Source organism: Bombus affinis, chromosome 16, assembly GCF_024516045.1.
Source record: "Bombus affinis isolate iyBomAffi1 chromosome 16, iyBomAffi1.2, whole genome shotgun sequence".
NCBI classification, from domain to species: Eukaryota; Metazoa; Arthropoda; class Insecta; order Hymenoptera; family Apidae; genus Bombus; species Bombus affinis.
The window spans coordinates 2,541,070-2,557,802 of record NC_066359.1 but is presented as its reverse complement, the minus strand read 5'-3'; the positions used below and the strand labels follow the sequence as shown (position 1 = coordinate 2,557,802).

The 16,733-nt window shown below is 30.1% G+C and overlaps 1 protein-coding gene across 9 annotated transcripts in view; it reads right to left on the bottom strand.

Moving 5' to 3' along the window:
* Nucleotides 1–16,733, bottom strand: part of LOC126925403 (hepatocyte nuclear factor 4-gamma) — a 49,478-nt gene that overhangs the window by 15,169 nt on the left and 17,576 nt on the right. Inside the window, exons 1-3 of one of the 9 annotated variants that reach the window (XM_050740913.1) lie at nt 15,011–15,418; nt 560–690; nt 350–423 (exon numbers count right to left, since the gene is read on the bottom strand). The exons of 4 other annotated variants lie outside the window; for them this stretch is intronic. Coding sequence is in view for 1 of the 5 variants with exons in the window: in XM_050740909.1 (XP_050596866.1) it covers nt 15,011–15,023 (13 nt within the window). In the remaining 4 variants the exon portion in view is untranslated. Of the gene's footprint in view, nt 1–349; nt 428–544; nt 691–1,105; nt 1,328–2,238; nt 2,352–15,010; nt 15,419–16,733 lie in introns of those variants that run through there. 4 more of the 9 variants (XM_050740912.1, XM_050740911.1, XM_050740910.1 and 1 more) reach the window with 4 other exon arrangements.

Sequence of the window (16,733 nt, the reverse complement as noted above, 5' to 3'; positions counted from 1 at the left end):
TCAAATTATTATCACACGCGTACTGTCAAGTGTACCAAGAAATAGAATATATCTGTATGTAAAATGATAAAAATGTCGATTCGACGGTGACGTGATTTCTGAGAGGCAGAATAATTATTAAAATCAAGTAGCTTACGAAATGATTTATGTATTTCATAAATAATCCAAATTTAAAATTCCTTAAACCGCAAGCCATATTCAGCAAACATTATTTAGTAAATATATTAAATTAAGGTTACAATTGAAATTTAAATGAATAAGAAATAAATATTTTCTCAGTGTTAGTTTTTAAGTTAAGAAATATTTTGAATAATCCATTATATGATAGAAATTTTAATTAGAACTATACATTATCTTATCTGCAGTTGATCCAAATATTTTAAAACACCCGGTATAGATGGTCTGTTCTTTCGCGTCAGTTTACTTCCTGTATACAAAGAAAATTTTTTCATCATAAATATGCGACAGAGTATAACTACATCGATAACATCGATGCTGTGATTATGTGAAATATAATATATCGATTCTATTTCGCATCGCATACCAAAGTGAACGAGACCTGCCTTAACTCGAGCCAAAGTCTAGTTCCTGACCCTATTCACTGGTATCTTTCGACGATTGTGTCTCTGATTATACGTCTCGATACTCTTCCAGCCAGTACAAATTTCATTCTAAACGTATGCAACATATCTGCAAATTTATAATCTAATGATTCAAAGTATCAAAAGAGAGATGGAAATAATTTTTAATTTAAGAGGAATTCATTGTTATTGTTATTAATTTAATTTGTATTTATTATAGTATTAATTATTGTTAAATGAAATTTTAAAATATCTATTTCCAAAGCTTTGGTTCATTTAATTATCTTTGAATTTATATTCTTTTCTAATCTAATCAAGCACAAACAAACATCTTAGATCATCCAGTGTAATGATTCCTACTTCCTCCATTATCTTACTATTAATATGAACATCACACACAATATCAGTAATAAACATATACACACATGTATCACCAAAAAAGGGAACAACACATATAACGAGATCGGAACACGCGTTAAGCAATTAACTGTAATGTAATGAAATTATAATGAAATTGTCCTAACCTCAAACCAGTCTGATAATTTTTCAGTGAAAATAAATTAAATGGGAAAACGAAATGAATCTTAAGAGAACAAGAAAAGAGGATGACAAAAGGTGATAAAATTAAGGTGTTTAAAAAAGTTTTTCCTTTCTTATAAATACGCATCCGCTAACTCTAGACTATTTTGCTGACACGCGATGACAAGCAGAACTTGCAGAACTGACCCTCATGACGTAATCATCGCGATTCACTATATGTATAGCAGCTTATTCTACCTCCTCTCCGAATCTTCTCCACAATGCTTGTACGTAGCCATTCTATTTCATTCGATTGATATATATGTATGTGCATATATGTGATATTCCAAATTTTTATTTGTAAAACTATATTTGTATAATAATAATTTGCATAAAAAACTAAAGTTAGAAATAAAAGTAAATGAAGAATGAAGCTTGTGAAATGCTTTAAGATAGAAAATAGTGAGTTCAAATAGATATAAATATAATTTAAAAATACATACAAATTAAATTTTTGTGTTTACAATAAATATAAATATAAAAGATTTAAATAAAAAATTGGGTCTTCCAATATAAATAATTCAGCAGAAATAATATAACATATATAATAGCTAACATAAGCCAGTACAAATATACGATTTTGGAGAGTTTCCAATTTGTTCTAAAATTAATGACTATTTTTTGACTGCAATTAACGATCGTGAGAATGACTGAACAATTTGGCAATAGCTCTTTCCAAACTTACTGCAAACTTTCACTTTGCTCACAGTTATTGATAAGTTCCAAGATTTCCTGTAGAAGGATTGGGAGAAACACGTGAGTTAATGGTAATATGTTTAAAATGTATATGAAGTGTTTCAAGGTTATGGAAGCTCTACAAAGCGAATGAAGAATCAAACAAACAAAAAATGAACTTCACTAGATGTCATATTTTGTATGCAACATTATGTAATTACAAGAAATAAAAACTATCATTTAGTAAATCAGGAATATGTTGTAAAACCTTGTAATTTTATGGTTAATAATAAATCATCGTTCCTCTTTTCCTTTTGTATGCTCGTAGAATCCTCATATTTGTCTGTATGTTTCAGAATATTAATGGGGAATGTATTAATATTAATTTCGTTCTATGCTTAACCTTGCAGTAAACTCCAGTCATTAATCCTCGAGTTCGTGATAATCATTTGAGAGAGTATAATATATATTCTATACATTTTTTACCATAGTACGTTGTACTACTTTACTTGTTATATCATATAAATGAAATAAATTAATGATCATTATCTTAATGCTTTAAATACTTTAATACTTCAACATACCAATACTATCCCAATACCTCAATAACTAAACGACTACGCAATTGACGATTTTTTAACTTCCTGTAGAAATTACCCTTCATAACAATCACAATTTACATTTCCCAAACACTTGTACAGAAAAATACCGCAGAATTATATGAGAATTCGGAGATTAGCTTCCAATCTTTTTACGGATGTTCCGCCACTGTAAGAGAGTCGCAACATGTCATGCAAATGATGCACGAGTGAGCATAAAGAGAGTGGCGAGCGAATAAGTAAAATGTCGCTAGAGCAAAAACACCTGTCAGCTAGTAATCCCCCTTTTTGTCTCTGTTCCTCCAGTAGGAAATTATTGAGTAACACCTTGATACCGTGCAAGCAAACCAGCCATTTTGTAATACCACATTCAATACCACAAAAAAAAAACTAGAATGACTGAGTGCTGACCGGACCTTGATCTCGCGGACAAGATACTGGCGTCTCATCTGTTTTTTCGTTCCTGACGGCTCGAATCTAATTCTCCGGCTGATCGTAAAAATCACTTGCTACTTGATTGGGTAGTGTTATGGTGACAAAAGGAGAATGTTTTTGTTTCGTGAAACCTTTGACACTTTTGCTAGAAACTCCGGTACTTTTTTTTAGGTTATGTTGCAAGAATTTAATGTCATAGTGAAATAGAAAGAGATAAGAATGTTTTTGTTTTGTGAATCGTTTAGATTCTATCTTTAGGCGCTGTTCAAAGAATTTAATATTACGATTGAATATTAAGAGACGAGTAATAAAATGAAAATATTCTTTAGTCAAGGATAATTTCGGCTAATGTAAAAATTATTAGAGATGACTCATGATTTTTCGCAACATAATTGTAGCCTGTGTAGCGTACTTATGAGAGTGTTCTCTAAGACATTTTCTCTTTTCCTAAAAAAGAAAGCTTCTAAACACCTTTCTTAACGTCATATTATAACATAACCTCAAGAAACGTAATTTTCGTCAAATAATATTAAATATTTCATGAATAATTCAATAATAAAACCAAAAATGATAGAAAAGAATATAGAATATGAATAGAATAAGAGAATAAAATTATAATAAAGAAACAAATCGATAATTAAATAATTCATAATAAATTATTGACCTTCTTAATACACTAACCTTACTGTTATTTTGAATAATTCAAGAATGTAATTTTTTCGAGTACCTGAATAATTATCATCAAGAAACTGAATAATTAATTAGACACTACATCTAGATTTAAATGGCGTACACGTGTCTATATGTTAACTACGTATTATTTCATAATCCGAGGATCACGTAAATCCACTTCAGAAATATTTACACATGTGCGACACAAATAGACAAATTTTACGTAACTCCAATGTGAGCCTACATAACTGTTAAAATTAGTAGCGAAAGAACAAAGAAAGAGTTGATTGAGCGCAATCAACGCTAAGAGTAAACCAACAGATACAGGATTTATTTCGATCTAACTTTGCTGAGATCTTCGAACTTTCATGTCTATGTCTCATCCTCATTTAAACGAAGAAAAAGATTTTAAAAAATATTTCGAAGATATTTAGATTTTAACAAATTAACACGAATTTAAGAAATTTTAAAAATGAAAGCATATAATTAATTTGACATTGTGAGTTGGAACACCTCTATCATTTTTCCAAGGATGATTGCAAGGGAATTTTACTCGGAGATTTCTTAAACCACTGTCTATATTTAGCATTGATTTTTTTATTTGAACAGTTGGAATAATAAATGAACAGTAAACAGTAAAACAAACATTTTATCGATACAGTCGATTTAGTACATTAGAAGTGAAAATATGAAATTGCTGTTGCAATTGTAGAAATATTTTGTAAATTGAAAGATATTTAAATAATTTAAATGTTCAAACATTCAAAATATCGTACAGTAGTAAAATAGATAATTTATTCAGTCTTAAGGTTAAAGAAGAATATTCCTATGTAGTTTGTTTGTGAAGTATTTGCTGATTCGTCATGATTGAACATACATACTTGCATAAAACGCAATACTTCGGCATGGACTGTCTAACACTAAACTCAAACACGAATCCGTAAACATGAATTTCAATGTAAATTCACCTTAATGTATACGTGCTTCGATCTGTGCCTTTTGTCATGCAAGAATTTCATTTAGTATTACTATCAAACAATTGCAGAACAATTTTTTTCAAGAATACGTCGTGCCATTAATGCTATTTACAATTAATTTGTGTAATTTCTATTCATTTTCTCTCTGTTCTGATGCATAATGTGCAGACAAAAATTTTCGACCGTCTGATTCACTGATTTGATCCACTGATCTAATCATTCAGCAACCATTATTGAACGTCCAGCAAGAATGTCATACTTAACCAAGATGTCCAAGAACAAACACGTTTCTAGCGTGCAAATAATTACTTAGGGCCACGGCCATGATTCTTGGAAAAATTGCAGCAGAAGTATCCGTGGCCTTCTAATCGAAATCTTCGCCAAAAAAAAAAAAGAAAAAGCGAAAATCTATATAGTTCCCATTAAAGTAATTTTTATGAATATCTTTACTTTTCTTAATTAATGATGTGTAATATGTGGTACTTTACCTTGTTTTAAAATAGAGTCGATTCAAACGTAGATGGCATTAATTATTAATGACAAATTTTAATATTAAAATTTAATATTAATATTATATTAAAATTTAATATTAACTTTATAAGATTTGTATATTTAGCAAATATGAATTCAATTATTTCATATTTAAATAACGATAATTATTTACAAAAATTAATTCAATATTTCTCGTTGGCAAATAATTTATTATTTATCGTGGTTCTCTGAATACTAAACAATTTCTTTTCTCCTAAACAGTTTATCTGAAAATTTATTCCTCTTCTACAAGTCTATCTTGCTCACAGGAACAGAGATACCAATTAATCTGACTGATATATACAGGGAGTAAAAAAGTATGCAAGTTCATCATTCTTACAAATCTTAGTCGATATATTAACGCTTATATATTTGCTATTCAACTTTGGCAACAAACCGCTATTTCCAATGCAGAAGGAAGAAAAGATAAATTGTTAAGATTCTTCTTCAAATGTAAACATTCGTGATAAACAAAAATTGAAAATTATGCAATCAATGAAGATATGGATAAAAGTCGAAGAAGAGTATGAGGTATGCAAATAAAAATTAGTTTTATAATGTTTTAATGTCAGGCATATTCATGTTCGTTCATGAATGTAAACCTGACGACGTCAACAGATAAATATTTACTTTGATTCATACCAGAATTTCTATAATATGTGCCGTCTAATTCTTTCTCTTCCTTTTTTCGATATTTATCTCTGTACTTAATGTATTATTAATGAGTATAATGACTGCGTGACGCTATTGATATTTAGAATGTATATATATCTTTATAGATATATCTAGGAAAAGGTAATAAAGAATGGAATTAACCTATAGCCTGTAAAAGTGAAAAAAACGAAAGACAAAAAGAAAATCGTGGAATTCTATATTCTACTTCAGTTGAAAAGAACTATTGATGTGGAATTATGATTCGTTACAAAAATATGTGTTCCTAACCCTATAACTCATTGTAAGGGAAGAGAACTCGTGGTATGGTTCAAATTTCTCGAGGAATAATCTAATTATGAAAATCAACAGTAACGATGTGATATAGGAAATCAACGACAAAGAAATAGAGGGAGAAGAGGAGGAAGAAGAAAAAAGGAATGGCGTTTTTATTGGCAGCAAAAGAAATCTTAAGAGTAAAGCGATAAAAGACGTCGTCGACTGTGGTTCACGAACAAGAAACGTGGAAAGTTTTCCACGCTCGAAGGATGAAGCAGTTCTCATGTTTTTCTATTGATCTGCGATTAATTGTCCATTAAATGATCCCTTGTTAACGTTCGCTTGCATTACGCGTCATATTATTCCTTATATCATATTAACTTATGCTAATCAATATTCAATACTATATATCTTTAATGAGGTTATTTAACTTATTTTGTTGAAAATAATCACTTCTTTATTTGTTTACGTATTTGGATGTTATGTAAGGTAATGTGTATTTAATTATGTATAAAGATAGAAAAATTAATATTTCCTCTATTAAGGATATTCCAAGAACTTTAGAAAAGTATTTGTTTAAAAAATCTATATTAATCTGTGCAATATGTACTATCTTTCCTATTAGGTTTATTATTCATATCCTATTTCGCACTATCGCATATTCTGTCTCCATATTCAACATCCAATATCCACTATCCATTATCACATATCCAGTGCACAGCTCACATTTTCATCCCTCATTCCATGTACTTTATCTCACATCTTATACCCCCACACAGAATGTTCGTAACTCATATTCTTCATCTTATCTCCCACATTCCATCTTTCAATTCCATATCTCTTACTTCACATTCCCTTTCTCATATTTCATATCACACATCCAGTATCTCTAGCCCATAATTCTCAAAATCCTCAACTTCCCGTAAACGAAATTTACATAATGAATTTCATCTCACATAATGAAATCAGTTGACCGCAAATTTCCTTCAGAACTCGCAAGAAATCGTTACTTATCGTAAACGAAATTCGCTATCCTACAAAATGAAATGTGAGCTATAAATATAGGATAGTAGATATTAGATTTTGGACATACGATATGGAGTATGTGAATAGCGCGGAAAGAGGGACAGAGGTCGTAGTCTAACGTGTAACTTTTAACTTAAACTTGCACTTACTTTCTTAGGTATGGAAAATGAAGTATTGCTTGTGATATACATGGTATGATATAGGATGTGAGGTATGAGATACGGAATGTAGAAAATGGGACAGGATTCGCCGATTAATTAAATGCGCGCGTACTTACTGAACACTCAAAGTGGATCTTTTCGAAAACGTAGTTATAATATGATGCCATAAATTACCAATGAATAGATAAAAACTATAAATTAACAGTAACAAAGGAACGATTAATTTAACGAAATTATCCAACTAATAATTTTCGTTTAACATTTTACAAAGAAGCACATCAAATGTCGATCAATTTTCTTCTAAGACCTGAAGCGATTCACGATCGTTAGCGCGTTACATATTAACAACATGTGAATCGCATGAACGCGTACGGATCGCTGGAGTGTGCCTTTTTTCTTATCTAGCAGAGAAACACGTGTCAGAATTGAAAACTGTTAATTGCATAATGAGACCGGGAATCGCGAACTTCCTCAAGAAAACTGAAACGATTACATCACTTTATGTTTTAGAAAGTATAATCGCGACCGACGCGGGAAAAAAGAAAGAAAAGATGTTATTACGATCTTTATTTAGCGGCTAATTTATTATATAACTTTTCATACCGACACTCGAAGAACGACTTTAATATTTCCAAGTTAAATGAGGTTTCCCTACTTTCATTTTCGGGCTATGAAATATCCACCGTATGCTTCTATATATTTCCATTTACCGTTCCATATTTTCGTTTGAATTGTGCATAGAAATTATTTTCAGGAAACATTCCACGAATGTTAATGAATATTCTATAATGAAAAAAATATATACTTAATTAAAAAGATATTAAGAAGTAAGTCAGATAAAGATAATTATGATTTGAGAAACAGATGATTTAACATTAATATGATTTTAGGAAACATTTTGTAGAATTTTATTGAATAATGTTTGAAAGAAAGCAAAGATAACGTTTAATAACTTGATTTTTTAAACTGATCTATCATTTAATTTTAATGATTACAACTTGGTATGCAACTGCAAATAATAAATTAGAAATAAGTGTGTGTATATTATTATTGTTTAGAGGAAATATTTTAAAATAATTAAAAGTAGTGATTATTATAAGACTTTAAGTTTCTTAAGTCTGATTTCAATGTTTCCTATACTGTCTGAACAAAAATAAAGTAAGAAGCTCCTAGACATAATAACTTTTACTTTATTATGCTTAGAGTTTGTATAAAATCTATATATAAAGTTCTGCACTTTTGCTATTAAAAACTGGTTCTTATGATTTCCATTAATGACACAAAAATTATAATAATATTGTACTATAAGTACCTATACAAGTAGGTTACAAATAAAGAAGATAGTGAGAATGACAAAAAAGATCAGAATATTCACATTAATTATAACGTTATATACATTTAAAATAAATACTCTAATAAAGTTTAACTTTGTTCTGATTGTTAGGAACAGATGAGAGAAATTGTTTTTAATTTTTACTCTAATATTTAATCCTTCCACTGTGCTAAAAAGTTATTATAAACATATTCGACTGTACTTTTATTTCTGAACCCCCTTATACAACTAAGCAAAAGCTATCGCTTGAAAAATATTTTGCAACTTATACGTAAGTTATTTAAATTATCCGTTGACGTAAAATTGTAAATAGGAATTTATAGCTCATAATTAGTAAGTTATCAGTTCACTGATATTATTATTTGACAAACTTTATAATATATATATATATATATATATATCTTTTTTTAACGTAAAATTGTAAAATTTTAAATGAAGAATTTACAATCTACACCCTATAATTAATATTATTACTTAATAAATTTTATAAATTACAAGACCTCGTTATTCCAAAATTACGAAGTCATAAAACATAAATATTTAATAGCTATAACTTGTAATATATACATAATTGCTTAATAAATTACTATGTAAGAGGGCATTGGTGACATTATGCATTACTAGCTTAGCCTGACAATGAAAATGTGCAAAAAAAGAAGAAAAAAAAAAGAAAACGAAATAGAAAAAAAGAAAAACGTGTTACCAGGGAAGAACAAAATCGGATCAAGGCTATGAAGTTTCATGTATTCACAAACATGAAGCAAGTATCTCCGATTGAACTAATACGCTAATATCAACACGTTCTATTCATTATGTAAGTGGTAGCTAATTGCATTTACGTTCTCGAAGGATTATAATTGTAAATAGTCACATTGCACATAAGCACCTTTTTCCTTAACATTGTTATTTTACGTATAAGTAGCGATAAAAAGTTAAATTTTTTCCGTCACAGCTACCTACTTCTTATAGCAATAATGCCAATGATTTCCATAGAAATGAATTAACTAATTCAAATTAGAAATTTTAATTCATCTGACCGACTATTGCATTTGTAGAGAAGCAGAAATAACTTGTATGAATTAATGCAAATTAAGAATTCTGTCACTTTTTTCAATAACCTTGTGACGTTATTTGTAAATTATACAGGATATCCCAGTATTTAACAGCCAAACTTTGTCTTGGATGACGCGATGTCCAAATATTAATAAGTGTCGCTGAATCTTCTGAAGAAACTGTTTTGCATCTTATAATTATAATATAATATAATATGATATACATTAACTATGAGCCAGCTCATTTTCAATCTGACCTTAATTGTTTGTATCTGTTACGTGTGTTTTTTCAAAATAGGAATCTTTCCATCTTGCTTTTAAATTTATTATGTCTACCTGTTCGATATGTTTCTTTTTGTTTAAGTTTATGCTGACATCGATATAATAATGTAATTACTAACGCGTTATAAAAGAACATTTTTTTTACTCATTTAACACTAAATTACAAGAAAAACAGTGAGTATCGTTTAATTTCTTTCATAACTCGATTACGTGTTATTATCCCTCGTCAAATGTAAAACTACTTTTTCTCGAATGACGACAATTATGAGTACCGGCTACTCCGTCGAATGACGATTTATTTTCTCTTCTCACAACCGTAGATTGCTCACGCGTGTTCTCTTTGACCTTTTCATGGATTTATTACAGATCTTTTTCTTTACTCGAAAACCTAAGTGTTTCCCAGAGAAAATATTTGAAGGTTTACGGAAGACTGGCGGAATATTCGAGGACCTATTAAGAAAATAATTATTGTATAATACATACAACGAGAACATAAAGATTTTCTAAAGATAAGTATTCAAATAATTTTTATAATGTTGTAATGATAATGTTTCATATTATCCAGATGCATCATTAATATTCGATATTTTGAAAAAGAAATGTTATTTTTACAAACTCATTTATCACAAAGTTGTATCGTAAACAATTGCAAATTGCAAGAAAAATTAAAATTAAAGTAAGATTTAAAAAAATATTGTTCGCAATCGTCATTCCTCTATGTATATTAATTTATGGATTTGATCGTGGCTTCTCTGCGACTCACATAAAGCTCGATTTCGATGACACTTATCTCAACGACCTAGGTGACCAATTGAGTCGTCCACAAAGTAAATATGAATTACGAAAGCATAGATGGACAGTGGGACCTTTTTTGGACGAAGATAACAAGAGACACAAGGGACTGTGTTCAAACAGAGAAGCTAATTGTATATATGTATAGCGAGATCAGAGAGAAAGATACGTCGCGTGCGTGTCCTATTATATTACGTAAGGGAAATGAGCCAGTGGATTCTATCTTAGTGGTTAGACACCGTTTCCGATTGAACTCGGGGAAATTTACCTGTTCGAACGTAAGAAAGATCTAATATATGTATAATATTCTGAAAACATGTAACATCTAATACTGTAATGTGATCATTATCTATATAATAAAATTTACCCCTTCTAAACTGTATAATAGTTGTTTATGAGAAGACAAATTTCCGACATTTCTTTAGATTGCTTAATTATCAGTTAGAAGCGTCGTATAGAAAGTGAAAGCAAAGATAACGACTGTACACAGTGGTTAACCAACGAATATACGAAATTTCTGGCCATCCATTTTTCTTGGATTTAATGAAAGATTTCGGGCGCCATCTGTAAATGACAATCAATGTAAATGCGCATGCGCAAAGATAACCATATTAAATTCCTCATTGTACTTCTCGTTCCTCGTGATCTTTCTATCATAAAACAGCATGAAAATTTTGGTAGATAATAAGAAATTAAAATTAGATACTGAATAAAATTATGTTGCCCTTTCATAACATAATTTGATTTGAAATGGATCTGAGTTTACTTTTGGGAAGGGAATAGAATTTCAATAATATTAGCAGTGTCGCTATTTAATTCTAATACGAAGATAATATGAAGATAGAAGTGGCTACCTTTTATTTCGTCAATATAACAAAAGCCACATTACTGCTTATACACTATAGAAGAATTCTTTTCATTTTATGCACATTAAATCACTGTACATAAACCCTATCTAAATTTCAAATGTGTGATCACACTTTATAGTGTGGTTATATGTACAATGTAAACGATTAAATAGTATTGTTCAAAGCATCAACTAATGAAAATATTCTGAAATATAATAAACTAGAAGAATAATACGTCAAGAATAATCCAATATGTCAAAAAATTTTAGAAATACCTTGATATACAACAAAGAAATGGTGAAATAATTCTAAAAAGTTTTATATTTCTCAAGTGAAGTCATTGATACTTTAAACCACTAAGAAATTAAAAAATCAATTATTTAGAAGCCTATACATTTATATTAAATACTTATCGGTATTTTCAGAAAAAATCGAAATACTTCGAAATTCGGTAGAATAAAACGAAACATATTTTTTAAGACAATCCTATATAAAAATGTAAATGTTTTCATAGATTAAAAAGGCGTACAATAGAAATAGAAGTACATAAAGTGGAAACGAATGATCCGTCGTATTTTTCAGAGACACGTTTATACGACACGGCGACGAACTAACAGTATTAATAATTAATGCGAGTTCTTCCGACTAAAAGCTTCTTTTACTTGTTAATTCGCAGTTCCCCTTCCGTTTGTCCACTGAATATGGCATTAACATAAGCAAACGGAGAAACGCACGAAAATAACCCTCCAATAACTGAAACGCTCATCTTGATTTCACGAGTTGTGATTAGTGGTGGTGGTCCATGGAAAAGTTATGTCACTTTTCTTACAACAAACAGTTTGTATATATAATCAATCGCTTTTTATATACATAACTTCATTTTATGATTTTCAGGATTGCGGACAGCATGAAACACCTTTGTAATTCTTAACCTCACTGCAATTCTCGTGATTATTGTCCTACTCTTGCTTTTGTTTCAACCAAACAAAATATTTTTAATATTTTAAGAAAATTTTGCATTTTACGTAATTTAAGAGTAATTTACCGTGTTCTAATCATTTTTAACAGTCACGTAAATCTCAACCGTTACAAACTTTATAAATCAATACATTCAAACAGCCGTGAAGCCGAGTATCGTATGCGATCAGCACAGACATATAAAAATAAAAAAATAGAACATTTCAAATACTACTACTTGAAGAATTAGGATAGGCAGTCAAGTAATATATCACAGGAGCAATTAAATATTTTGATATTATATTATAGCGTGTTAGTACTGTAGTTTACGTTTATGTGCATATATATTGCACATATACAGGGTGTCCGAAATAACTCTATCACTCTTAATTACTTTAATAATCACAGGAGCAATTAAATATTTTGATATTATATTATAGCGTGTTAGTACTGTAGTTTACGCTTATGTGCATATATATTGCACATATACAGGGTGTCCGAAATAACTCTATCACTCTTAATTACTTTTTTACTTGTCATGATGCGAAAAAATATTTCAGAGAAAAGTTGTACGGTACCTAGGGGGTCATACTGTGCTTTTATCTATTTGACTTTGCGATGATATTGAAATTAGCTTAATTTTTCAAAACATTACAAACATTACAAACTTTCGCAACATCCGCTATCGAAATGTGAATTATTATTTCAACAGAACAACATAAAGATTCCATTAACAAATTTGGATGTCATCTTTACAAGACGTTTCAAGGTCAAATATGATATCATGCAGCTTTTACCTGAATTTTGTCAGAATTTCTCGAAAACAAAAGGCCGTGCACTCAAATAGTTTTGGGGTTGTTTTATGTATTATTCTTATTATTATTAAATTTTAGAAATCATATAAAGTAAAAAGAAATTTTATAGAAATTATGTTACGTCACAATATAGAGATATTTCAATTAATAAATTTTCGTATAAATAACGATACTGTCCTATTTAAAAAAATAAAAGGGGGAAGATTCGCGTGTATTTCAGAAGATTAATTACTGAGATCTCATCGGTATCTGTTTCTTTCCGAAGATTATAAATCGCCCCGAATAACATAAACAAAAAATTTCACGTTCTCAGCGACGGCTAACAGATCATATAAAAAATGAAATTTTACGTTTACCCTACACTTGGCTAATCATGTGTGCCGAAAATTACATAATTTTTTCATGAGCTCATCAGTTTGTTTTTCTGCTGCTTTTACTTTCTGTTAAAAATAAGTTGTCATCCTTACGAAATTCACAGAGAAAAACATCACTAATTTCCCATTATATTTTTACTGTCATTACACAATTTTTAGCTCTTTACAAAGTTTCTTTAACGATTGATTTGGTATTTCTTTCAGCGCCTGGCTTTCCTTATTTCTGTTCATCGCTTCATTCAAACTTCTTGGATAGTTTCGTTTTATTTCACTAATTATGTTAATCAAAATTCTATTTTAAGAAGATCTCTAACCTAACCTCATTAAATTAATGAATAAAACTGAAATCAAATCTTACGTTTGATTTTAATTATTCTGACATAATGAATTTATATTTGGTTTCAATGAGTTTTAATAAACTTTTAATTTAATAAATTAAATTAAACGTTTTCAGTATCTAATAAAAATAAAAATAATATATGTACATATGTATAAAAACAATTGTAAGAGTTAATATAAAAATGAATACAATTGTGTGTATATATATGAATAGAAACAACAATACAAAAACAAAGGCAGAATTTCAGTTAAAAGTACTTTTTGTCATAATTCAGTTTATAATAGAGATATTTTTCTATCAAAATGTTCCACGACATTTTTTGAACACATGCTACTGAATAAAATTGGTAAAGAATCAAGCAAACTAAATTACCAAATATGGGTGGGCGTGCATTGATTAATTACGCGACGTAGGTTGACCTACTCATCGGGTGTCTTGAAAATTTTCTACTTTTCACGAAACAAGTGCTCGATTTAGTCGCATATACAATTATATAATAACGATAATTGATTCCACAAACATGACGCGATATGCCAGGATACGTTATTACTATCATTTAACAAATGTAGAGTAATTATTATTAATAGTAGATTCTAAGAACAGGTCAGGTAATGGAATAATCCTTGTAAATAAACGTTTAGATTTTTCTAAACTAAATTAGCTAATTAAGTAACTCTTAAATAAGTAAACATACAATTTTTTAACATCTCGTATAACAAACCCTTCGCAGCTTCCTTTATGCTATTCACAAATTCACATAACTAATAAACTTTATTATTTACTAAAATCCCCTCCCAAATAAAGAAACACAAAATTTAAGGACACCCTATGTGATCAACCCTTCATCTACCACCTATACGACCCAAAGAATCCCATAAAGAAAGAAAAAAACAAGACACTGACTATACTCATTGTACTTTCTACACATTTGAAAAAAAATATAAAGTCCATAAAAATACATCATATAAAAAACAACAGTGGTTGACATCATAGGTTAAAGAATCCCGAAACCGGTTAAAAACATGGCGATCAACCAAGACAAAACATTTACCTGCCAGTCCCATTTCCGAAACAGCGACGGACGTGGCCTCGCTATCAGACGTGTAGATCTTCGATCAATCGTGCACGAGTTTTTCCGATCTTTCTCGGAAAAAATTCCTCGGAGGTGGCCTCCATTATCGTTCTTATCACCGAGACAACGACAGTAGCCCTGGCAAATTACGTTACGGTATGACCGCGGCCTTTAATTACGTAATTTCTCGGCCATCGCACAATCGTTTATCGATCGAAGATGAAACACACTCTAACCTAAACCGTTCCGTACAGTGAGCCAGTGCAACGAACTAAGAGGGAGGTTTGAAACACGATGGAGCCGCAGCAAACAGGTAGCTAAAACGCCGTGATGATAACTTTCATTTGTTTCATGACAACGTCGCAAAGACGACTGCCTGGCAAGCAGCTGGCGCGTTTTGCGCTCGGCTCGTGGCTAGAGAGTGGGGATAACTCGAATCTACCATAGGAATGAATATAGCGCGAACCGCGGCGGTAGTTAGAAATGAGGGGGGCGCTCGCGTTCGAAGATTAGGAGTGGCGGGTGCTAGGCTGTTGGTAGATTAGGAGTAGGGGAAGGAGACAACGGGGTTAGAATTTGGCGCATAAATGCAACGAGGGTTGGTTTTTTCTTATGAGAACTATTAATCTCTTTTATTTAGAGTTGTTATTTTAATATGTTATTTTGATAAGTTAATATATTGATAAATTTAGCAACGAGGTTTGATTTCTATTTTATGAGGACTTTTAATCCTTTTAGTTCCGAATATAGCAGGATCCCATATAACACGGAAAATACATGAAGTTATTGTCACAAGAATTGTGTAATTCAAATTTCTATTATGAAAGTTACACATATAATCCTGCACAAAAATCTAAAAATAAATTTTCTGTCTTTTTTTTCTAAAAGAATAAAAAATTCGAACAGTGATTGTTTATTACTCTTGGACATTTATATTATCATACAATTATAATTATTATGTGTGCAGTTATTGTTGAATATCTATATTTTTATGAAGATTCTACAATAGCTATTTCTTTCATTACATCAAATATCGAAGACTGACAGAAATTTTCGTTAGAACAATTGATCTCTTTCTAAAGAAGAAAAGCAACAGAACTTTGTAATCGACTTAATATTTAAATAATATTCAATAATGATTTCACCAAGTACGTTCGACTCAAGGAATTTAAAGAGCAATTGAAACACGAGAGGCACATAGTGAAGAAGAATTATTACGAAACATTAGCGAGATGGAAGACGATGTCTCTCATCAGCGACTGGAAAGATACAAGAAGATGCTTTCTCTTTAGCTACGACCTTGATTGACCCTGAGTAACTATGGTCGCAGAATTCGTCGGAATGTGAATTACATATATTCGTAGGTATACAAAAACGTACTGTTCTGTTTAGAGAAAAATCTCAGTGACCTTCATAACACTATCCTGTACCACAACACGAGATCCAAGAAAAAATTGAGTCGAATAATTGATTTTTTAAAACGTCTCAATTTTATCTCCTATGTATGTACTTTTTTGAATAATATTTGCATATATGTGTGTATTTATAGGAAATACCTGGTTTCCTATTTCATTTTTTATGTCATGTTGGTTAGTTGGCATGTTTATATGATAATTTGCCATTAAAATAAAACAAATAATAGGTTATTATATTTTATGAGGATAACCTGAATAAAAATAGATATTATACTATATAATGAAAA